This window comes from Aquarana catesbeiana, linkage group LG08 (assembly GCF_042186555.1).
Source record: "Aquarana catesbeiana isolate 2022-GZ linkage group LG08, ASM4218655v1, whole genome shotgun sequence".
Lineage (NCBI taxonomy): Eukaryota > Metazoa > Chordata > Amphibia > Anura > Ranidae > Aquarana > Aquarana catesbeiana.
In genome coordinates this window covers 273790257-273805803 of record NC_133331.1, presented here as the reverse complement: position 1 = coordinate 273805803, position 15547 = coordinate 273790257, and the positions used below count along the sequence as shown (strand labels likewise).

General features: G+C 40.5%; 1 protein-coding gene across 1 annotated transcript in view; it reads left to right on the top strand.

The window, feature by feature from the left end:
* CARNS1 (carnosine synthase 1) overlaps positions 1-15336 on the top strand; it is a 40871-nt gene extending 25535 nt beyond the window's left edge. The window contains exons 4-10 of the mRNA XM_073597286.1: positions 1461-1550; positions 8291-8754; positions 8840-9044; positions 9720-9805; positions 10037-10268; positions 10898-11181; positions 12606-15336. Of these exons, the coding sequence (XP_073453387.1) occupies positions 1461-1550; positions 8291-8754; positions 8840-9044; positions 9720-9805; positions 10037-10268; positions 10898-11181; positions 12606-13976 (2732 nt within the window). The 3' untranslated portion in view covers positions 13977-15336. The remainder of the gene's footprint in view (positions 1-1460; positions 1551-8290; positions 8755-8839; positions 9045-9719; positions 9806-10036; positions 10269-10897; positions 11182-12605) is intronic.
* Positions 15337-15547: the final 211 nt, after the last annotated feature.

Below are 15547 nucleotides of genomic sequence, written 5' to 3'. Positions count from 1 at the left end.
TTGCACTAATTACCGAATTATTTAATGCAGTAATTTACCACATTGAGCTGGTTGCTACTGAGCAGCCTGGGAAGCCGGCCACCGCGTCCTTAACAATGGATGATTTATCAGCTGAATGTAAAAAAAAAAGCAGACAATTAAAAATAATGAAAAAAACCCAGTGTGGGGACCCCCCCCTCCCAATGCATACCAGGCCCTTTGCCCGTTTTTGCTCTTCTTTTAAACATTTTGGCATGGGGTTCCCCTGAAGGGCGTGGTATGCATGGGGGAGGACCCCACGCTATTTTTTTTTAATCAATTTTAATTGTCTGCTTTTTAAAAATAAATTCAGCTGTCAGTTGACAGCTGTTGAGTCATCCATTCTTAAGAACACGGTGGCCGGCTTCCCGGCCCGCTCCTTGGCAACCAATTATTTGTCAAAAAACAGCGTGGGTTTTTTTTGACAAATACCACATGTGATACTGCCAGCAAAACTCTGGTGGTAAATATTGCATGATTTTTTACTCTCTAGTTCGATTGTGAATTGGACTTAAAGGGGTTGTAAACCCTCATGTTTTTTCACCTTAATGCATTCTATGCATTAAGGTGAAAAACCTTCTGTCACTCAGCAGCCACCCCAAGCCCCGTTATACTTACCTGAGCCCTGTTTTTCCCACAACGGGAACGAGCACACCAGCTCTGGCCAGTGTCTCGTGTCCTGATTGGATAGATTGATAGCAGCGCAGCCATTGGCTCCCGCTGCTGTCAATCAAATCCAATAATGCAGGCGCAGGAGGACGGGGCTGAGTCCTGGTTCTGTGTGAATAGACACAGAAGCAGGATACGGGTGTCCATGAACGAGAACGCTTCTCCGATGGGGCACTCGAGAAGAGTAGGAGCCAGGAGCGCCGCTGAGGGACCCCAGAAGAGGAGGATTGGGGACACTCTGTGCAAAACCAACTGCACAGCGGAGGTAAGTATGACATGTTTATTTGTTTTTTATTTTAAACTGAACCTTTACAACCCCTTTAAGAAGAGTTTTTAAAGCGATATTTACCTGCACATTTTTTCTTTTTGGTAAATACCGCATAATCATTATTTTTTTTTGTTATGAATTGGATTTCATTTACCGCATGCTATAATGTATGCAAATGAGTCTCGTGACTGCGTTATCACATTCGGTAAACATTAGTGAATTGACCCCATAGGTTAAAAACAATGATCTAGTTCAACTAGCATTTAAAAAAAATAGGCTATAAAATGGCTATTAAGTAAGAAAAAAATATTAAAAATGCACAGCATTGTACAGCTGTACAGCAGGAAGCAGAGCCTGCATATGTATGTTTGCGTTCATATTTGAAAAATTCTAATTTGTTAATGTCTTCCACATGTACCATCTATATTAAAACATAGAAACGATTCTCTACTTAACTTATACTATACTAATAATGTCAATCAATAATATTTTGTTTTCTATCCAGGCCATAAAGAGGACACCACCACAATTTGTGTTGCTGGGGCTCCAAGCTTTACTATATCCATCCTTCTGGAAGGTGTGAGACAGTGTCCAGGTAGGATGATATCATTACAAAAATAAAATCATTGGGCCATGGGAAGAGATGGAAGTTTGAAAGTGAACTTCCTGAAAGGCAGAATATTAAAAAATTTTTGTGAGAACAGAATTATTGTGGGGTTCCCTAATTAATCCTGGAGTCCTCAGAATATTAAATACAACAATTCTATAAAATGATACTTAAAAAAGGGTCTGGAATGATGTTCTAACAGTTTTGGTATTTGTCCAAAAATGTGGTGAATTTGAAAATATTTTTGAGTAGATGAAAGTTTAAGGTTTCTTCTATTTGGTGCAGTCTTTTTTTTTTTTTATAATGCTGATATGTGCCTATTTGTGCCTATTTGATACAATGTTCCAAAATATTCTTAAAAAAATGTTTTAACATAAAAATCAATGTACAGTATACTGTATAATTCAAAACACATAAAATGATGAACGGTCCCCAGTCACTGTGCTCTTGTGATAAATAGTGTGAGAACTGTCTCTTCTTTAAATGTGAAAAGGTGTTTATCCACGTGTCCAGGTTAAGTGTACACTTACCAGATGTATGCGGCTAACAAAGCAGCCCACACGCCTTGTGGGGTAAACCCTGCAACTGTATTATCAGATCTTCTCCGTAAAGATTCCAATGTCTCCCAGATTGATGATGTCACTAGTATAAATTCTCATTCACTCATATGACTCATAAATAAGAAACACAGAGATAAATCATAGCGTAATACGTTTATTTAAAGAGGAACTGCAGTCTGCCCACATAATTTGTAATAAAAACATCTTTGCCATTCTGAAGCTTTCCTCCAACCACTTTGCATATCATTCTATATATACTGTGATTCTGTACTTGCCAAATATGCTGCAGAAATCTCCCTCCACTGAGTCTAGCTGCAACCATTTTAACTGTGGGCAGCTGAAGCTGCTGACTGTTCACTTCCTGGATTTACACAGACACACAGAGACACATCTCCAGCTCTGCAGCGCTCATTGACCCTCTTTTGACTGATCCTCCCTCCCTTCCTGGCAAATTCTCACGAGAGTGAGAGAGAGAGCTGTGCATGATGTCATACGCCTAGGCTTTTTACCAGACATAAAACAGGAAGTGGGCTGTATGAGGTAATTACTGGCAGAAATAAAATGTTTTACTATCCAAAGTTAAAACAACAAGGGCAGAAGATTTAATAGATGGAAAGATGGAAAATGACTGAAGTTCCTCTTTAAAAGGTAAACAGATAATGTTATAAAAGTCACTCACATTCTGTAGGTGCCAATTGGTCACCAACACAATCAGCTCCACTGCTATGTACTCCTGCACCACTGCTCCCATTTATGTATTTTCTATTTTTACAAAGTACTAAGATGTCAATGTTGTTTAAACAATAATTAAATAAAAACAAGGATTTGGGGCATGTTAGTATGAACAAGAGCGATATACAAGGTCTAATAGAATTTATTTGTATTGTGTCATCACAAGTGTTTTAAAAGAATATAAAATTTGTCTGATTTAAATAGTTTTGGTCCCATGAAGGGAATAAAGCACCAACACACACAGCTCCTACTGAGTCATAGCCAATATTCTAGAATATTCCCTCTTTTTGGGTAGTAAACTATGATCCCACCAATCGGCTTTAATCTTAGGTTATATAAGGCTCCAACAAAATGGCGCCGGTTGAACTTCCTGAAGACTCTCCTGAAATGAATAGAGGCTGAGCCGCAATCTCCACATCTGGTTTTTCACCCTTTGGAACGCATACCATCTCTGGGAATATGAGCAGCAGTACAGGAGTACATAGCAGTCAAGCTGATTGTGTGGGTGCCCTATTGGCACCTACAGAATGTGAGGGACTTTTATTACATTATCTGTTTACCTTTTAAATAAACGTATTATACTATGATCTATCTCTGGGTTTCTTATTTACTCATATGGGTGAATGTGAATTTACAACAGTGACATCTCCAAGCTGGGAGACATTGGAATCTTTATGAAGAAGATCTGATAACACGGCTACAGGGTTTACCCCAAAAGGCATGTAGGCTACTTTGTCAGCCGCATACATCTGGTGAGTGTACACTTCACCTGGGCACATGGACAAACACCTTTTCACATCTAAAGAAGAGACAGTTATCACACTATTTAACAGCGCACGGTGACTGGGGACCTTTCATCATTTTATGTGTTTTGAACTTCATATATACATATATTTTTATGTTAATTTTTTTTAGAATATTTTGAAACATTGTGTCACAGGACATGGGAATATTATGTATTGAAGGGCTAGCGCTTGCTTTTAGGTGTTTCACACTTAACCTCCCTGGCGGTATGATTATTTCATATTTTTGATGCGGAAAGCGGTACAATTATTTTGCATGGAAATTTGGCGTTTTATATTGTAGGCCTGTAATTTTTAGGAATAACTCACTTAAATCTGTCCAAACCAGAGTCTAGTAGACATCTCGGTATGATAAAGTTTGAAACATGAAATCATAAATTATAATATAATAAATAACTATAAATAATTATACCAAATAATAATATAATAATAATAAAATTTATTCAATAATGTAATCAAATCAAAAACACTGAAATTTGCTCAGTTGCAGAATTGTTGCTTTCGTTACTTTTCAGTGTTTGATGACAGATCTCCCCACAAATCACTATCGCTCAATTCTGCGAGTGATTCTAATTTATTATCGCTGTTTTCTAGCTGGTCTAAAACCACTTTTGATGTAAGGGGGTGGTTTTGGCTGCTATGGACAATCTCCAGTTTCCAGGCAGAAAGAACAGTTTTTATAATATAAAACTGCATGCAGGGCACTGGAGAAACCACTGAGGACAAAAGGGATGTGAAATAATTTCATACATTAATGTAATCTGTAAGATTACAGTATACTGTATGTATTGTGTGTTTCACTTTTTGAATTTGGCGCTGTTTTCCACCCCTGTGCGTTGCAATGCTCGCAGGGAATGGAGCTCGTGATAAATCGAGCGGAGGACGAGCCGCTCACACTGCGGGGAGACATTGCAGGATCCTGGGGACAAGGTATGTAAGCTCTTCCTGGATCCTGCGATGCGATCCCGAGTCTGGCTCGGGGTTACCGCTTTTGGTTCTGAAATTCCACCCTGAGCCAGACTTGGGAATACCGCCAGGGAGGTTAAAAGGGTTGCTAGGTCTACCCATCTATATATCATTTAAATACTGGCTAAAAGAAAATAAAGTGGTTCTAAAGGTTCTAAAGTGCATTCTATGCGATAAGATAAATTTCTGTGTGCACCAGCCCCCTCAGCCCCCCTAATACTTACCTGAGCCCCATCTTGATCCAGTGATGTTGCAGGAGAGACTCAGCTGTCCAGGACTCTCAGCTGTCCAGGAATCAAAGTCAGTGAGCCAATGAGGAGGGGGGGGGGGCGCAAGCTGCGGCTTCGTGTCTGAATGGACACACGGAGCATCGGTTCGGCTCAGCTGCTTGCTGTGGGCGCACTCGGGAGGAGGGGAGGGGCCAGGAGCACCACTGAGGGACCCGGGAAGAGGAGGACCCGGGCTGCTCTTGGCAAAACCACTGCATAAAGTAGGTAAGTATAACAGGTTAGTTATTTAAACAGAAAGAAACAAGGCTTTAACCACTTGCCGCCCGCCCACCGTCAAATGACGGAGGGACGGTGCGGCTCTCGTTCTGGGTAGACATTATATAAATGGATTCTATTAAACTTTGTACAGTTATTCTTTGGGCCACCTTGGGTCTAGTCACGCTTTTTTAGTAATAATCCAGATAATCAGCCAAACAAGGAGCGACAGATGTCAGCTGTTTGATTCAGCATCTAGCAAACTTCTCTCTCCCCAAATGATGGAATCAAAATTCCCACATATAAATTCTTAAAGCAAACAAAAAGATCATCATCGCACAAGATTGTATATAATGCCTAATTTATTTATACACCTCAGCCCCGGAAGAATTTAGCCCCTTCCTGACCAGGCCATTTTTTGCGATACGGCACTGTGTGGCTTTAACTGACAATTGCGCAGTTGTGCAACGTTGTACCCAAACAAAATTTATGTCCCTTTTTCCCCACAAATAGAGCTTTCTTTTGGTGGTATTTGATCACCTCTGCGGTTTTTATTGTTTGCGCTATAAACAAAAAAAGAGTGACAATTTTGAAAAAAAAACTACTTTTAAAGAAAAGCTACGTTTTTCCTCAGTTTAGACTGATATGTACTCTTCTACATATTTTTGGTAATAAGAAATCGCAAAAAACGTATATTGATTGGTTTGTGCAAAAGTTATAGCGTCTACAAAATAGGGAATAGATTTATGGCATTTTTATTATTATTTTTTTTTTACTAGTAATGGCGGCGATCTGCGATTTTTATTGGGTCTGCGACATTATGGCGGACACATCGGACACTTCTGACACATTTTTGGGACGATTCACAATTATACAGTGATCAGTGATATAAAAATGCACTGATTACAGTATAAATGTCACTGGCAGGGAAGGGGTTAAAACTAGGGGGCGATCAAGGGGTTAACTGTGTTCCCTATGTGTGTGTTCTAACTGTAGAGGATGGGACTGACAAAAGAATATGAGAGATCGTGGTTCACAGCTTGTAGGAACTCACAATTTCTCTCTCCTCACAGACCTGGGATGTGTGTCCCGGTCCTGTTCTTCCTCTCATTCCCGTGATGGCTCGTGGCCGCCGGTCATCGCTACCGCTGGTCATGAGCATCGCCCCCCCCCCCCCCCCTGCTGTGCAGCAGGTGCGCACACCTGCTATCCCACTTAAAGGGACCACCATATAGCTACGACGATTTGTGGGATTGTGCCGATCTGCCGCAGTATAATGACGATGGCTGGTTGGCAAGTGGTTAATGTAGAAAAGTGTAAAATAATGCATTTGGGTGGCAAAAATATGAATGCAATCTATACACTGGAGGAGAACCTCTGGGGGAATCTTGGATGGAAAAGGACCTGGGGGTCCTAGGAGATGATAAGCTTAGCAATGGCATGCAATGCCAAGCTGCTGCTAACAAAGCAAACAGAATATTGGCATTAAAAAGGGGATCAACTCCAGAGATAAAACGATAATTCTCCCGCTCTACAAGACTCTGGTCCGGCCGCACCTAGAGTATGCTGTCCAGTTCTGGGCACCAGTCCTCAGGAAGGATGTACTGGAAATGGAGCGAGTACAAAGAAGGGCAACAAAGCTAATAAAGGGTCTGGAGGAAAAATAATTATGAGGAAAGGTTGCAAGCACTGAACTTATTCTCTCTGGAGAAGAGACGCTTGAAAGGGGATATGATTTCAATTTATAAATACCATACTGATAACCCCACAATAGCGATAAAACTTTTCGTGGAAGGGAGTCTAACAAGACATGTGGCCACTCATTAAAATTAGAAGAAAAGAAGTTTAACCTTAAACTACATAGAGGGTTCTTTACTGTAAGAGCGGCAAGGATGTGGAATTCCTTCCACAGGCGGTGGTTTCAGCGGGGAGCATCAATAGTTTCAAAAAAACGATTAGATAAGCACCTGAACGACTGCAACATACAGGGATATACAATGTAATACTGACATATAATCACACACATAGGTTGGACTTGATGGACTTGTGTCTTTTTTCAACCTCACCTACTATGTAACTATGACACTGAGCAAAGTATCTAGAGACACTATGTTTCGGAAAAAGATTTCTAATATTCTGTATAGATTTTTTCTAATATGCCTACCCAACTGGTGTTGTACAAAAGATTTATAGACAATCTTATAATAATATGGAATGGCAACCAGGAGAGTTTGATTCAATTTTTTTTCAGAAACGTAATACTAATCAGAAAAATATTAATCTAACTTATGAATATTATGAAAAAGCTATCGCTTTTTTGGATCTTGATATTATATTAGGAGAAAACTCAATAATTACTAAAACAATTTTTAAACCGGTTGAGAGAAATAGTTATATACCAGTGGATAGCTGCCATTATGATCCATGGCTTAGCAATATTCCAAAGGGACAACTGATATGTCTGAGAAGAAACTGTAGAAGTCAGAGTGATGTTATAGAACAAGCACAATTGATAGGAAAGAAATTTATCCATAGGGGTTATAATGAAGATTTTACAATGGAAAAGATTTAGGAAGTATCAAGACTACCAAGGGAAGATCTAATTAAGGATAAGGAAACAAATGAGATACCAACGAGTACCTATGATTTTAAATGATAATATTCAACATAAGCAGGTAGAAAAAATATTTTAAAAATATTGGTCAATTCTCAGAGCGGATAGACAATTGCGGAATATCTTACCGCAACAACCGAAGTTTGTATACAGAAGGGTATCCATATTAGGAGACCTAATAGCTAAAAATGTTCCGGATCCACCGATAAAATCACAACAATTCACTTTTTTTCAAGGAAAAGGTTTATTCCCCTGTAGAAGATACTATGCGTGTAGAAATACAAATCTGAATGGTCAAAAATGTACAAAATGTGGAGGAGGAGGTGAACAGGCAGCAGCTTCAGCTGCCCACATTTAAAATGGATGCAGCCAGACTCAGTGGAGGGAGATTTCTGCAGCATATTTGGCAAGTGCAGAATCACAGTATATATAAAATAATATGCAAAGTGGTTGGAGGGAAGCTTCAGAATGGCAAATATGTGTTTATTACAAATTATGTGAGCAGACTGCAGTTTCTCTTTAATGAAATTTACAGGTTTTCTCTTACAGACTTTTCTTTTTATTACAGGCAAAATATTCCTCTGTCTGTCCTCTTCATGGTTCTGCCCACGGCCTCCTGCCTCAGCGTGCCCACCTCCTGTCTTCATCAGACAGGCTATAACTTTTGATCATGGGGGTCAAACCTACTTGGATACCTTCTATCCTCCTCGAAAAGTTACATATCTCTCCTGGTTAGGAGAGCAGTTCTTGCTGGAAGACCAGTGGGACTGCCCGATGGGAGGATCTCCCCAGCTTTCCTGCATCCTTGCTGATACGTTGGGGGTGCGACTGTTGCTAGATCACAAAGATATTCCACTTCCTCCTGCCCTGATTCTTAATTCTTCTCACCAGTTAGACCCTTGGGAACCACATAATGGGGAGGCTAAATTAACAAAAGTGGTGGAGCTCTTTCAAAAGGAAGGTCGAGAACGAAGAGTACAGCAAGAGATCTCTGCATTTCTTACATCACTGAAATTAAGGGGACATCATAAGGTAGGAAAGACATGTCTCATAATTTTATGACTCAGCTATATAGTTTGTTTATGCAGATTCTATAAATTGTTTTATTTTATCTCAGGTTGTGGTGAAGATTTGCTGGCCTAGTCCAAACCCTTCTTCTTCACCAACCTTCTATTCCACTCATGACCCAAGTCCTGTGTCTGATGCTGTGCTGGACATTCTATCTGAGTATCCAGAGGGTCAAGCAGTTCTGCTTGAGGGGTTTATAACCACGGTGCCCCCACGCAGACTCAAGCCACCACAGCCTCCTGCCTGTATACCGCGTAAGCATGGGGATGTAATGGGAGGGTAAATCTATTTGCTTTTTATGGGAGGGGCAAAGAGAGAGTGATACTCTGCAGCATCCTCTCCTGATACCCCTTTCCTTCTGTCTCTTCCTTCCCATCTCTCTCTCTCTATCTACGTTTTGTCTCATTATTTATTTATTTATTTTTACTGCTTTTGTTTTTCTTTTTTTTTTTTTTTTTTTTTTACATCTTTCATCTTCACCTTGATTTCCTGTTTTCCTGTTCTTGATTTATACTCAATCTGCATTTTTTTTCATGTTCTGTATTAAACATGTTCCTCTCTTATTGCACACCCTGTCACACTTGTCCTTTTTGACCTCCTCTGTATCTCGCTGGGCCCTTACTCAATCATAAGGCCTGTCTCCTGTGCTGGGTAATATTTCACATCTTTTCTAGGTATATAGAGGTGACATTTTTTCCAGCACAGGACAGCAGCTTCATAGAAATCTGAGAAGAGGCTTCCCTCTTCTTATCCCAAATATTTTTTTATTGTGAGATATATTGCTTCTGTATTGAAGGAGGGTCAGTTCTTTCTTTCTCTCTTCCTTGTACATCTTTACTTCTATCATTCTCCACTTTCTTCGACTTCTGCCTCCCCTTCCTTTCTCCCCCTCTTTCTTCCTGTATTACTGTCTCTGCCCCACCCCCCAGGCTGCTCCGTGCGCCCCCCAGAGCTGGCGATTCGTCTCTGTGCCGTTGTCTGCCGATCTCGCGGAGACCAACCAATTCTAAGCAAGGTAACGGGGCTGCCCCCTATTCTCCTGGGGCTTGTAACCCCTCCAATCTACAAACCCTTATCCTGAGCCCCTGAAGACAAGAATTCTTTTAGATTTTCTCATAATGGAAAATCACTATCTCAAATTTCATGAGCAAATAGTGTATTTTTGGCTAATCAGCAATTGTTTTATCTTGTGCTGCTGGTCTTATCTTTTCTGTTATTGAGAAGAGTTTTGGTGCTTCGGTTCTAGGTGGTATGTTCTGTGGGCCGGGCAGAAAAACCTCTCTGCCATCGATCGGCTCTTCCCCAGTCACTGGACACAACCTTGGAATTATGGGGAATACAGGATGAGGGACAGAAGAACAATATTCGGGTCCAACTCAAAGAGACCTCAGAAAAGGTCATGAAAGCGATAATAGAGGAAGAGAAAAAGCTGAGCCCAAAAATAAGAGGAGGGAGCAAGGTGCAAACTGATGTACTTGGTAAGAATTACAAAAGTTCTTAAAAAATGTAGCATGTAGCATTAAAAAATAGAAGACCGTTTTACAAAGATAAGAACACAGGCTTTAATTTTAAATGTATTTGAAGGTAGATCAATTTTGTTGCTTCTCAATCAGATCTACCATTCTCCCTGAACACCCGTTTTTAATTTTATAATACTAACAATAAATCATGTTTATTGTACTCACCAGTATTGTCCATGGCATCCCTGAAGAATTAGACTGTGTTGGTAAATGAAAGCTTAAATGGCCTAGTTCATGTGGATCACGGATATGCAATTGCATACCCACTGAAAAACTTTTACCACCTAAGGCCATTACTAATATGAGCATAGTGCTCTTGAATACTTTGGAGACAGTGGCAGACTGCACACTTCCTAATAATAAATAATAGATCCTAACACCACCGTGACCCACCCAATGGATGCTAAGTTTAAAACTCTTCTTAGGTATTACATTTTAGGCTATTCTGGTAAAACAAAGGTTAAACTAACTTAGTTTTTTAAGAATGGGCGTGTGCAGAAAACAGGGAAACTTCTGAATACCTACTGACCAGATACTGTTAACCTCTCCAGAATAAAACTATATTTATCTCTTTATTTGAACTCTAGGAGTTGATCTTCTGCTTACTTGCATGGACTACATGGTAACCCCAGTGGTTCTTGGCATCACCACTGCCCTCTGCCTGGAGAGCTGTGGAATACATGAGTGTCTTCTGGGAAGCTTGGCTGCAGCGAAATCTATAACTGTTAAGTCTGCATCAAGTCCTTTGATAGAGACCATGCTGAGACGCTCCATGACCTATATGATGGAAGGGAAAGAGGTCCTGGTGATTGGAGCTGGTGGCATTAGTAAAGGATTTATCTGGCAAGCAGCTCGTGACTATGGAATAAAGGTGTGTAAAGATGTTACTGTCTTTATACTGTAAATACAACATTCTATTTGATTTAAGACTCATACATTTTGTTTTGTTTTTCTGTGGTGTGGGACCACCTGTCTCCAATGTTTCTGTCACAGCCTTGCCTCTCGACCTCGTCCAATCAGAAAACATTTTGCATTTATTGAGAAATTGCAAAGTATTCTCCGAATAGTGCCAGTGTCGGGCAACCAACCACCTTTGTTCAGACTGCAACAGGGCAACCGTTTGGCATGGGATGCAGCAGCTAGTTGAGATCACTGGAGTAGCTCTGCCTACTACAGTGATATCCAGCTTCTAGAGGGATCTCACGGTATGGTATATGCATAGGTACATTGATCCAGGTTGAACCAATGTGCTATGAATAAAATGCCATACCTGGAGTTTTTTTTAATATAATAAACAATAAACTGTTTCAGTTAAACTCCAAACTATTAATTCTTCTTAGTGCAGTTTTAATGATCAGAAGGACTTTAGGATCTTTGGGTTCTTGGTTTTAGAATAGTCATTAAAGGGCAAAGGAACTCTGCAGAGAGTTCCACTCTCCTAGGGTCCTTGAGAAATACAGCAGTGCATACCAGCATGAGTGGTCCATTTACATCCACCTATACCTAAAATATAAATTTCTGGTGGATTTAAGGACTCTGTCAGAAAGAAAAACACCCATTCATGATATCTCTCATGGAAGCAGCTGTTCCCCATCTAACAAATGACATACTAGTTTCAGGGCAGAGTTTGAACATTCAGTTAGGTATTTACAAAAACAATTACAAAGTTGTAGAGCAAAGCAATGCACTTTCCAATGGTCTTAGGTCATCTGTTTTTTTACAGTAGGCCAGGGTTAGGCCCGATACACGCTTTAAGTTTTTTTTTTTTGTTCAACCAAAAAAACTGAGGAGCACGGGAGGAACTGGCTGTACTAACTATGCAATGTTAGTACAGCGATCTCCCCACTGAGCGATTGTGCTTTGACAGGGGACTGCCCCCCCCCAACAGAACACATCGGTCAGCGCTCACAGCCATTGGCTGCCAGTGCTGATAGGATGCTGATCAGATGCTGGTTTTCCAGCATGCCCATTCAACAGAAGCCAGCTGTTCGGCTGGCTTCTGTCGAACAGGCTGATGTACACACAGGCCGAATATTGACCGGTTTCTGTTGAACCTGCTGATGTTTGGACCGTATGTACCAGGCTTTAGTCTCTAGAACATTACAGGCACACAGATGTTTGAAGGCCCTGTATTTATATCTGTTCCATGTTCTTGACAATGGTTGCATCTGCCAGTAATGGACATACAAATGTAATTTTATTGTGTGTACTGGTATACTGACTGTTTTGATTCCTTTGTTTTTAATGATGTTTTCATAAACCTGTTACTTCTTTTCACACCCCTGTTTCTTTCAGATCCATTTAGTGGAGTCAAATCCAAACCATTTTGCCTCTTCTCTTGTGGCCTCATTCATCCACTATGACTACGATGACCGCTCCTGTGAAGATGAGGAACATGCTCAGAATATCTTGACAATAGTTAAGGAGAGAGCTCTACATTTTTCTGGCTGTATGGCATTCTGGGATGAATGCACTATCCTCGCTGCCATACTATGCCGCTTACTAGGTCTTCCTGGTCCTCCTCCAAGCGCAGTGAGACTTGCCAAACGCAAGACACAAACACAACTATGTCTCCTCAACATGGCCTCAAAGTTGCCACCATATCCATATGCTAAGGCATTTGCTGTGCCCTGTTTCCCTCTGGGTCCAGGAACTGGTGGAATAGAAGCTGCGGAATCTGTTCTTTCCTACCCTTTGGTTATAAAACCAGAATCTGGTGCAGGTGCTGTTGGTGTACGCTTAGTGCAGGGTGCAGAAGAGTGTAGGAAGTTAGTTAAAAAAATGGGAGTGGATCCTGAAACTTGCAAGCCAAAAAATGAAACAGATGTTGGAATAGACAAAAGTAAAATCTGTAACGGTGAAGTGGGGTTAAGTTTGAGACAAGAAATAGCTGGTGTAGTAGTACAGAATGGAGAAACCAATCTTAACCAAAACCAGCCTGCCAGAGATATTATTCAAACTACACCCCTGCCTCTTCTTGCTGAGTACATTACTGGCACTGAGCATGATGTGGATCTGGTTTTAGGTCCTAATGGCCGTCTTTTGGCTGCATATGTGTCCGATAATGGGCCAACACTCCTTCCTGGTTTTACTGAAACAGCAGCAGCACTTCCCTCCCGTCTAAATGAAGAAAGACGCTGCCAATTAGTTCAGGCTGCTTTGCGCAGTTGCCAGGCACTAAACCTTTACCCTGGGGTTTTTAATGTAGAACTTAAACTGACTGAATCTGGTCCAAGGTTACTAGAAATTAATCCTCGCATGGGTGGGTTTTATTTACGAGACTGGATTCGCCATATTTATGGCACTGACCTAGTGCTTGTGGCTCTGGCACTGTCTTGTGGTATAGAGCCAGCATTGCCTGAAAAAGGTGCGCTAGAGTCTACAGTACTTGTTGGGCTGATGTGTACAGGGGACTCTCATGAGGAAGCTTTAAGTAGCACAGCAAACCCACAGAGGTTGGTAGAGCTTCATAATGCTGGGCACATCCGCTTCAACCGCCTGGAGGGTAGCTCAGTGCATGGACCAGATCAGGAACCTTTCTGCAATGTGGCTTGTGAGGGAAAGAATCAGAAGGAAGCAAGACAAAAACTTCTTGGGGTATGCTCAGTGCTCGGGTTTGACAAACTGGACTACCCAGTACCGTATTTAACTGGAGAGTTTCAATAAGAAATCCATTAGAGGAACTCTAAGTACCATTTCTAATATGGCCATATCATAACAGCATTATAACGTTAAAAAAGCAACAAGCCATTTAGCAAAGAACAACAATGTTGGTTCCCCTATTCCTTGTGAGGGTAACTTGACTATAGCTGTTTTCCTGTTTTCAAGTAAATTTAAATAAGGTTGATCATTTGATATAACAAATTGAACTTATATAAATTTTTAAGATGGATAGATCACAAATTGTATATTTGCAATTCTACTACTTACTTGCTTTAGCAGTTCATGGTGAAGTTTAAACTCTAAATCTGCATACTTGTTCCAGGTCACTGACATACATTAATGTGATTGTAACCTTTCACTTTGTAAAACAACCCATTCAGTTTAAAATTAATATGAAAGGCAAAACATTTATGTACAGATATAAAAAAAAATCCCCTTTTTTATAAGTGATCACATTCCCTCTGTTCTCAGCTGCATAAGAGCTGGGGGGGAGAAGCAGCAGCTTCCCAGTGAATGGCGGCTGTGCGGGGGGGGGGGGGGTGTCAGGACAAGTCTGGTCATTGCAGGAGAGCAGACTGAGTTCCCAGCACGGCTAGGGGATGGACCACGTTGTGCTCTTGTGCCTAGCGTGGTTAGTTTTTAATAGGAAAGCAGAGGGACTGGCAGGAACACCAGGGATTTCACACAAAGGAGTATAACACAATGTGAAATACAGAACAGATGTTGTAAAAAAATGGAAATAAGCATTCATCAGTATAGTGTTGTCATATCAATAAAAATTGCTCAGCATTCGGCTTCTAAGATTGATTACAAACTGTTATTCTCGTTAAATTTAAACCCCAGTTTAAATACAAATGTACAATTTATGTGTGACCCCCCCCCCCCCCATCTTAAACACAAGAACATGGAACATCTGTCAATTTTCCTAGCTGCCCAGTGATTCCAGAATCAGGAACTGTCAACCCACCAACTAGGGATGTGTCCAGTATTGCAGCTTTTCCAGGTTGATGCAATGGCAATGAGCACATCAACTTAGCAATGAATATGCATGTGCAATGTACTGTAATGTATTGTATTTGACAGATCTTTGGTCACTAAGCCTTGTAAACAACACAGGGGAAAGACGTCCTCCTGTTCTTTATAATGTCACTGTGAAACAAATAAACTACTCTGTCGTTAGACACTTAAACTGTACATCCTCTTTAAGTAACTATGTTTAATACCCTTTACACTGAATTGTCAGTCTTGGAAGGATTGTTGGTCATTGTAATAAAGTTTTATTGTATCTTAATTGTATAGTCACTATGTAGATGCTTTGGCTTGCCTATGTATGATCAAAACAAATTAAAATTTTTATTCCTAATTAGGAATGCTTAGTTGTTTATTGTTTGGTATCTCAGATAATCTTGTATGTGCCAAGTGCAGAAAATATTATTCCTATGAGCCTATACTAAAATGGTAACATAAAATAAGTTATTACACACCTTTCAACTTTGTGGGATGGAAAACAGGGTGTACATGAATGTATACATTTTAATACATTAAGGCTGGGTTCACACTTTTGCGATTGCAGA